Below are 9,510 nucleotides of genomic sequence, written 5' to 3' on the forward strand. Positions count from 1 at the left end.
TGCGGTAATGTTTTTCTTGGCTTCAGATGTTAAACTGCATTATCAGAAATGATAAACAAGTTGTTTCCATGTAAGCAATTAGTTTTGCAGTAGTGACTGTCATGTCGGCCATTTCCCATTTGGGTTTTGTGAATGTCAATGTTATTTAAAAGGTTTTGAAAACCTGACACTGCAGCCACCCTAGCTATGTAGAATTGTCCACTATAGGTACGTTGATGCGTGTATAAAAAAAAAAGTTTTCTGGTAGAACAGTATAAACGTACTTTCCGTAGTTGCCAACAACTACAACTTTACTGGGTATTATTTATTTAAACCCACAGAAACACCTCATGTAGTGTGCAAAAAATCTTCAGTGTCAGGAGGAGCTGTCCAGTGCTTCAATGCTCCTAACTAGTTGCTGTTGTATAATAGTGGGGGGAGAAACAAACCAAAAAAACCCACACCAAAACCAACCACAACTGGTGGTTTCTGGTTTAGAACATGCAGCGTCTCCTAGGCTGAGCTGTGGGCCATATAAGAAAGGGAATGTACTGATGTGCTGTGCTTAATGCCAATACAAATTTTGCTGCATTTTGAAGAATAATGCTTACATATCTTCAGGATTGTGATTAGTCGTTTATATATAGAAATTATACATATTTGGCAAAAGGTCAAATAATTTTTTAAAAAGAAACCCTTCATATTACTTTGTTAGAGTTGATAGATTTTCCACTTACTAGTGACTGTGAGTTCTGCTTCACTCTTTAGCATTAACTTCCATGGTGCAGACAATTGAGACATTTTTCTCTTATTTTTATTCACTGCTTATTACAGGAGAGCCATGGATAAAAGTGAGTTGGTACAGAAAGCCAAATTGGCTGAACAGGCTGAGCGTTACGATGACATGGCTGCTGCTATGAAGGCTGTCACCGAGCAAGGACATGAACTGTCCAATGAAGAAAGGAATCTACTCTCAGTTGCCTACAAGAATGTGGTTGGTGCCCGTCGCTCGTCCTGGCGTGTAATTTCCAGCATTGAACAGAAAACAGAGAGGAATGAGAAGAAACAGCAGATGGGAAGAGAATATCGTGAGAAAATCGAGGCTGAATTGCAGGATATCTGCAATGATGTTCTGGTAATAATCCAACAGCAAAAATAACAGTAGTTAGTACTGCAGCATTCTTCAGAGAGGCTTAAGGAATCTTACTAGTGCTGTAGACACTGCAGCACCTTAGCAGGGGAATATTGCATAGCCACATACTTGGCTCCAATTCTAACTCCTAAGTCATCTAGTTTGTCTCTTTGTTGAATTTGTTATAAAAGAGCTTTTTTTTTTTTAATAGAAAAAAAGCAAACGAGGCAATGTTGAAGATCCTTAGCCGCTGGCTAGGGGTCACCATGAAAACAAATTTAGATCTGGGGCACTGGCATGAGTCCTGCTAAAAGGCCTACCATTTAAATTCTTTTGTTAAGGAATGCTGACGTCCTGAGGCTTGTTTAGGACTTTTTTTTGGATGGAGAAGGTGTGTACTTCTTCCCCCAACCTGATTTTGCAATTTCTTTCACTTAGAGGAGAGGGATTCTTTTTATTGCTGTTCAGTTTGCTAAAGATCAGTCAGGAGCAGGTGCTGTCAGTACTGTCAGTCTTTCCATCTCTTTCTGAATGCACATGTGCTGACTGTGCCACTATTCAGTTTTTCAGCTGGAGCTGCAGATAGAATCAGTTTGCCGTGAATAATGTCACTGCTCTGTATAGAATTCAAGTTTGTGGCAGCGAAAGTGACCAGACTTGTACTAATGTCAAGCTGCTGCTCTTCGTTAGCTTGGTTGTGGACGTAGGTTTGCATCAGTGTATTTAAAGGAAAATCTTTGTAGTCTTGAGCCCTGATAGCCGTTAGATTCTACAGGAGTGAATTGTGGATAGCCTCAGCACAGCAAGTTTTCTGCTTTCCAGGAATTAGGTTACAAGTAGTTTCTCTTTTTTTCTGAGTTTAGACAACAGTAGGCAAAGTGATTAACACACGAGTATACATAAGTCATTGTTAATGTTTTAACAGTTCATGTTTACCATTGTAACGAAGGCTGTTTCAGACATCATTTTTATGACTTGGAAAAAAAAAAAAAAATGTTTCCTTTCTCAGGAACTCCTGGATAAATACCTTATTGTCAATGCCACACAGCCAGAAAGCAAGGTCTTCTATTTGAAAATGAAAGGTGATTACTACAGATACCTCTCAGAGGTGGCATCTGGGGACAATAAGCAAAGTAAGTAGAGATGAAATCTCTCATTCTGCTGGGGACCGAGCACGATAAAGCATGAAAAATACTTGTGTTCTTTTTCCCCAACGTGAAGTATTTATTTCTTTTCGCTACTGCTCTATAGTATTGAAGACGGGTGCAGTGCAAGTCACTTTTAGAGATAGACTTCACTGACATGAATAGAAGTGATTGACAGACATTCATCAAACCAGTCAAATTCTGCTTGCAGTCCCTGACCTCTGACTGATTCTCAAGCATATTTGGCAGTGTAAAAGCCTTTTCCTGGAGAGTGTGTTTTTTCTCATGGAAAATGCTTTGTTCCTATCATCTCTCGTTTAAACTATGAATTTAGCTTGTAAGTCTTCACTGTTTGCAAGCTTTGTGCATGCAAATATGGGATATTGGGTTACTGGGCCCTAAGCCAATTAATCCTGAAATGTTAAAGTAATGCTGAACTGTGCCTGAATTCCTGGTGAGTGTCTGATGTAGTCCATGTCTTGCAAACTTAGTTTGACACCATTCTGGAGCTGATTCTTACCCATTAGCCAGGAAGGGACTGTTGTCTTTCCTCTGAAACCCCAAGCTGAAATATGACCTACCTGCTAAATGATTCCTTCAGTTTAAATATGTAGTTTTTCCTTCAGTTTAAATATGTAGTTTAGATACCTCTTCTTCCCCATATGGTTTTGTCTGGATTATTGTCCAGATCTACTGCTTCTTCAGCGAGGCTGGAAGTGAGTGTTTAATCACAGTACACTTTGACTTAGGTAGAGCTTGTGTATATTCAGATTGGTTGGAATATATTTTGAATAAATTTAATTTTAAGTCTCTATTAAAATGTTGAACTGAATTTCTGTATGTCAAAGCTTTATCCAAACAAATATTTCTGCCTTAATAGCTCAGCCAGTGGTAGGCTTTTACATCTAAAAACATTGAAAGAAGCGTCTGTGCATATGTAATTGTATGAATACCTGGTAGCACATTAGTCTAGACCAAGAATGTAATAGCTTCCCCCGTGAAGTACAGTGATGTACTGTGCATTAATATGATTGTAATTACTTCTTGCAGCAACAGTAGCAAACTCTCAGCAAGCTTACCAGGAGGCATTTGAAATTAGCAAGAAAGAGATGCAGCCAACACACCCCATTCGACTTGGTTTGGCTCTAAATTTCTCTGTCTTCTACTATGAGATACTAAATTCTCCTGAAAAAGCCTGTAATCTGGCAAAGACGGTAAGCATACTCTTCATATTACCAATTTTTGCGGAGGCTAAGGAGATAATTACATGGTTGCAATAGCACTTTGTAGATGATTATACTTTTTCATATCAAATTCCTTAAAAATGCTGTCATCTTTAAACTATTGTCATTGTAGCATACTTTCAGTAAGTTAGTTGGCTAGATTAGCTTAGCTTTAAGAAAAGCTAATTTGCTAGTGCAGTTGATCCAGTGAAAGGGGAGACAAAGTGCCTCTTCTTATGTCCATGTAATTCTCTTAGAATGAGCTTGTGTCAAATTTGAAAACACTTGTATTAATTTAGCACTTCTAAAGTGAAATATTTATTTAAATTTGAACACTTCAGCAAACAGATGAAGTGTCATCTTTGTGACTATAGTCATAGCCTTAAATGTCCTCGTGTATCTGTGTGCATGCCTCTCTCATTGGACCAAAAAGAGCCTGTGTGATGGGTAGTGCCAAACAAATATCTAGTCATTTTTGTCTTAGCCTTCTCCCTAAAATAGGATTAGAGCCTTCTAAATGGAGCTCTTTTGCATCTGTGAAAATTGTCTGGTAGTAATTTGAATAATATGGCATTAGGTGAATCTTTGCATTCCTGATACGCGCTTCAATAATACTTTGTAACAAGAAGTGATGTTTTGCTGCGTAAAATGCTGCTGCTGTTCCTGCTTTTTTAGTTAATATGCTTACATCCATTTGAAACCTGAATGAAGAAATAGCACTTATTTGTGGCTCTCGGCTCTCAGACTTGCAGCATGGGCTTTCATGATTGATGGGAAGAATGGCTTTATTAATCTTTTGCAGAACAGGCCTGATTTCCTATGCTGTTTTGAAAAGAAATCCAAGACCTTCCACCCCACTGTCAAAAACTCCTTGTCTTCCATTTTCTTGCCTACTTACTTATGTACTATATATCAACTTAATGGTACCTTTTTCTTTTACTGCCAATTTAGACAGTGAGACCTTCATTTTTAATGAAAGTATTGCTTTTAAGTGTTGTTCTTAAACCTGACTTCAAGCTGTGTGAATCAGTCTTCAGTATGACAGAGAGTGTGCTTGCCTCTTCAGTACTTGGTATTGGCACGGTAGTGAAGTTGTTCTGAGCTTTAATCCGGACGTCCATGAAGACTTCTGCTTTCCCGCTGGTGGTCTAGTGATCTGGTACTCACTTTGTTTTACATTTCTTCTCTTGGTGGAAAAGAAAAATTCTGGAAGCTTTTGAATAGTAACGTGGCAAATTTGTAAGCTCTGTGTAAGCAGAAGTGAATTCAGAGAGCAGAGTGTGAAAGTGCTGTCTTGCATATTTTTAGGCATTTGATGAAGCGATAGCAGAGCTGGACACGCTGAATGAAGAGTCTTACAAAGACAGCACTCTGATCATGCAGCTGCTTAGGGACAACCTCACTGTAAGTATCACGGGGCAAACCGCGGCACTGTGTGCTGTTACTTCTTTAGGCTGCTGGACTCCGCTAAGTGGGACTTGACATCTGAAGTCTTATGTAGTTCTGTGCTATTAAAAGCCTTTTCTGAGCCATTAACTGCATGTCTTAACTGCACTGCTTTTTGTAACCAGACCAGTTAGACTTGCTTGTTTAAACCAGAACTTACTTGTTAACCACTGTAACAAACTCAGATTTTTTTTGTAACACAAAGTGGAGTTTGTCTGTTCTCAACACCCAGCTTTATGTTGAGCTTGCAAACTTGTGCTGGCTTTTTACTTGTTCTCTCCTACCCATTTTCTAGTTCATTATTCTTTAGCTTTACTGTTAAGTTCAGTTTTGTATTGCTCTTAGCTGAGAAAATTGCACAGCTACTGCTAATTATGCTGTCTTCCCTTTCCTGACAATTGTAATTAACTATGCTTTCAGCATAAACATGTGTTCATATTTTCTTACAGCTATGGACGTCGGAAAACCAGGGAGATGAAGGGGATGCTGGGGAGGGAGAGAACTAATGGCTGTCACGCTTCACTATATGTTCAATGTCACCCTGTATCCTACACATATATCCCTTTGTGCGACAAGCAAAAAGAATAGTACATCGACTTTCACAACCTCAACGTAGCAAAAACTGTCTGTGGGGTAAAAACGGTTGGTTGGTGTTTTGTGTACTTAAAGCGAAGGTCGGTTATTATAATGGCATTCCGAACTTTCCTATTATGAACATTTACAGTTATGATTACCGTGTTTATATTTTTAACTGAACACTGTGATTATGGGTTTTGTGATTGCAATTGACTTTACAAAACTCTTATTGGTAGAAGAGTAGACATCAATTATGTAACTCTGGCGAGCTTAATTTGGCACCAAAATAGTCGAAGTACAATTCTGTTGTAAAGTTGTACAGAAAGTTATAGAGATTCTATTGTGACACTGGGGCATGGAAGGAAAACAGTCCGATGTATGGCATTCCAGTTAGTAACACTGCTATGAATTAGTTTAACAGGCACACTCTGTAGACATTTGTAACCAAGTCTGAGGCACCGCTTTCAGTCAAAAGCTCACTTTGTCAATCCTATCTTTCTGTGGATGGGGTTTGTTTTAGGGAGGAGGGTGATGGGGGAGTTAGCAGCTTGATTTCCAAACTCTTTACACTGGCAGATAACTGGGATTTGACTTCTAAAAGTGCTTTCATGCTCATACGACATGCATGACTAAGCCCCTTCCCACAGCAATAACTTACTTAATTATACCTTAGATATTCTTCAGTAGTGAGAATTCTTGGTTCACTACCATGGACTTGCAATAGGAGAAGATTCAATTTTTTGAATGGCCTTATTAGTTTGCATGATACCATGAAGTGATCTACCACTTTTGCATTACTTTACTCTTAGGTGAATCGAAATCTCCATGGTATTCCCATTTGGAATTTATCCTGAAAACTTCTTAAGTAATCCACTGAGCCATCTTTAAGTTCACTTTACAGAAATTTTTCTCCCATTGGACTCTGTTCATCCTTGACCCTCTCACCTGTTTAAACTCCATTAAAGCAATTTTGGACTCCCACATATGCGTCATCCTTTCTTTGATTATGGGTGATGTCAGGATGCTGGGTGAGACCTGAACCTGCTGGAGGGCAGGTTTCTTTCTTGGATATTTGAGAGCTGCCAGTGCTGTTGCAGTGTTCAGCTCTTGTCTGCCATTTTTTGGTAGTACCAGGATCTGGCTCAAATATTCAGGATTTCCCGTTTATTGTACTGGAATGCAGACCTACACATTTGTAATGCTTGTAATATTTGAGCTCCAAACGTCCTCACCTAGTTATGTTTCAAACATGTCCCATTAAATAAAGCCTAATAAGAGTTGCGTGAATAATGCAGTGGAAAAGATTAGGAATAGTCACCTATCAGTCTCGCGGTATCATCCCCCTACCTTCACATTCCACTTAGGTATAGGATCCATCTGTTTGTCTGTCCATCTGTCTGCTGAAGAGAATTTCATGCACTGATTTTAAAACTCCCCTCTACTAGCTGAACAAATTGTGCAGTTAATACTTGGCGCTTGATAAATGCAGTAGTGAATGTGGAACCGAGCCTGTCTGTATATCTGGTAGCTCTTTTCGCTTTGTTTTTACTGACCAGTATTCTGCCTAAAGTTTGCTTCTGTGACGGTTATATTGCCTAGCACACACGTGGTTGTGAGAATAGTATAGCAAAAAGAAATACCTGGTTATTGATGTACTAGATTTGTGTATGTCTTTTAAACAGTTCTAGTTTCACCTTACACAAAATAATCAGGAAAGTGTAAAAGAATACAAAAGTGAATAATAAAAAAAAATTTTATCAGTTGTTTGTGTCTTTCATCTTTGCCATACTAGTGGCAAAAAACTTGTGGGAGTAAAATCACCACTTCTATTAAATGCACAGATCTTGGATTGTGTGAGTTGATTCATGGTTTCCAAATGGTGTGAATACTTAATTACTCATCCCTTTGCAGAGAGACTTTCCCCCCACACACCCTCGCAGATTTGTAGTAGAGAACACTGGTTCTCTTTGGTTTTGTTGAGGTCATACTTATAATATATTGTCATTGCAGGGCTTAAAAAAAATGCAGCTATAAATATATATTTAACTTGCCATGAGTCATTGCATGTTGTGTGGTTGAACACACTGTACATGAGAAAGGTCTGTTCATTACATTTAAAGCTTTAAACGCACCTTTCTGAACAGAGGGTTAGCTCTTCAGCTGGCCCTCAGTCAATCATCTGTTTGCACACCCAGCTGCACTAGTGAACTATAGCCTGCATACATTCCAGGTAACTCTGTTCTCAGCTGGTGGTGTGCAAAAGCACATCTAAGTGCAAGTGGAGGTGTCTTCCTGGGAATAAGGGTGCTTGAAGAGATGGGTAGCAGTAGCCAGGCTAGTTGATACCAGTCAGCCTAAAAGCGCCGAGGAGGTTGGTTGGGGCCGAAGCAAGTGTCCCTGGTTTTGGACCCTCGCTCGCTCCTGCAGTGGGACGATACAGAAGTGTGCTCTGTGGATAATGTCACTTGGCTTCTTTTGATTGACCGCTACAAAGGCATCAGGACCAAATCTAACTAGCTGCTGCTGAAGTGCTGATCTGTCCTGTGCCATGGCTTTAAATAGTGGTGCCTCTGTTTATATCTCTAATTATTGCTACTTTGTCATTTTCTTCAGCCTTTATGGACATACCTGCTCTTAAATGATTTTATAGTGCTCACTAACTCCCAATCTGACTCATGCTGATGACATGGTCAGCTCTGAGAAGAAAAAATCCTGGGTCCTACTAGCTGTTGCTGTTCATAGAGCACTAGTCCTGCCTCGGTTCATTCAGATAGTATCTCCCATCCTTACTGTCTCTTTTGGGGGAAATTATGAGTCCAGGAGACTGGTCTGCAGCAGTGATGAGTTGAAGGAAGATCTTAATTTTTCAAGTAATTCTGTCTTTTTGGGAAAGGGCATTCCAGCTGGCCCAGCCACAGTAAGAGTCCAGGTGTACTCTGTTTAACTGAAATAATTGGTGCTGCTGGGGCTTCTTGTTGCTGGCACTGAAGGTCATCTGACCTCTGGGTGAGGTGGTTCAGTGTGGGAAACCACCAGAAGGCTTTTGGGAAGGTAAGGTTTCTCCTGATCTGCACTGCAGCTGACCCTTCCAAGAGTCTGGGATGGGGTGGAGCTAGGCAACCATGCTTGGATTAGTTTTGCTTTAACGTGGTGCTGCCTGGAGCAGACTCCTGTGTCTCCTGAGCAGCGTTCAAGGACTCCGTGGCAGCAGAGGAATCAGCTTTTTTCATGAAATCCAGCAGACCTGTTCAGCTGAAGACAATGTGAGACACTTGTCCTGCTGCACTAGCTTCCTGGCTTAAAAGTGTGGAAGCAGAGGGTGTGTGGCCGAGGAATGGGTCTGGCTGAAATGTGGAGGTGCTGGTGACTCGGGACCAGGCCAGCCCCACAGACACAGTGGTGCTGGGGAAGTTGCTGGTGGAAGTGCCCTAGGCTCCTGGGCTTTTTCATCCAGCGTTTCGGCTGCGCAGCAAGTCCTTTAGTGGCAAATCATCACCTCTCACACACGTACCGGTACGCCCAGCACAGCTGGGGTGTGATCTCCGTGGACGAAGGTGACCTTACAACACTCGTGTGTCATCCAGACAACGGGTGATGGCAGAGACCAGGGGCCTCCGTTGGGCGTTGAGGGAGCTGGCGGTGGAGTTCGGGAGCGCCCGAGCGGGTTTGTACCCAGCGGCGCGTATCTTACCGGCTCCTGCCTGGATTTCTTAGCTTGAGGGAATCGCCTCCCAGACCTTGCAGGTGATTTCCCAGAAACGCGTGGGTGGGCCACGCAGCGTTGGCAAGCGCTGGCAGCGGCCAAGGCCGAAGCGCGGCCCCGTTACCCTGCCCTTCCTCTCCACAGACACCAGGAACGCAGGCAGCCGCCCCGGCTGCACTTGGCAAAAGCCGTAGGAGATGCAGCTGCTGGCTCCCCGCCCCAACCCCTGAGCTCCGCGGGGCTACGGCTCCCCCGCCCAGCCCTGCCCGGGGTGCGGGGGGGGTGTTACCGGCGCAGCTCGGGGCC

General features: G+C 41.8%; 1 protein-coding gene across 2 annotated transcripts; it reads left to right on the plus strand.

Annotated features, from left to right (window-relative positions):
- The first annotated feature begins 526 nt into the window (after positions 1-526).
- Positions 527-7,261, plus strand: YWHAB (tyrosine 3-monooxygenase/tryptophan 5-monooxygenase activation protein, beta). Of its 2 annotated transcripts, XM_010569711.1 has the most exons (5): positions 527-1,114; positions 2,121-2,244; positions 3,307-3,470; positions 4,788-4,883; positions 5,375-7,261. In XM_010569711.1, the coding sequence occupies exons 1-5, from the start codon at positions 821-823 to the stop codon at positions 5,429-5,431; spliced, it is 735 nt and encodes a 244-aa protein (XP_010568013.1). In that variant the 5' UTR covers positions 527-820; the 3' UTR covers positions 5,432-7,261. The 2 variants fall into 2 exon arrangements, with proteins under 2 accessions (XP_010568013.1, XP_010568012.1); XM_010569710.1 differs by having other exon boundaries at positions 4,788-5,598.
- Positions 7,262-9,510: the final 2,249 nt, after the last annotated feature.

Source organism: Haliaeetus leucocephalus, unplaced genomic scaffold (assembly GCF_000737465.1).
Source record: "Haliaeetus leucocephalus isolate CR32 unplaced genomic scaffold, Haliaeetus_leucocephalus-4.0 Scaffold273, whole genome shotgun sequence".
NCBI lineage: Eukaryota > Metazoa > Chordata > Aves > Accipitriformes > Accipitridae > Haliaeetus > Haliaeetus leucocephalus.

What these genes read in the sequence shown, in the direction of transcription:
- YWHAB (XM_010569710.1), top strand. Translation starts at nt 821, where the DNA reads ATGGATAAAAGTGAGTTGGTACAGAAAGCCAAATTGGCTGAACAGGCT. An exon ending in ATATCTGCAATGATGTTCTG is followed by an intron (nt 1,115 to 2,120) that starts GTAATAATCCAA and finishes TTCCTTTCTCAG; the next exon opens with GAACTCCTGGATAAATACCT. An exon ending in ATCTGGGGACAATAAGCAAA is followed by an intron (nt 2,245 to 3,306) that starts GTAAGTAGAGAT and finishes TACTTCTTGCAG; the next exon opens with CAACAGTAGCAAACTCTCAG.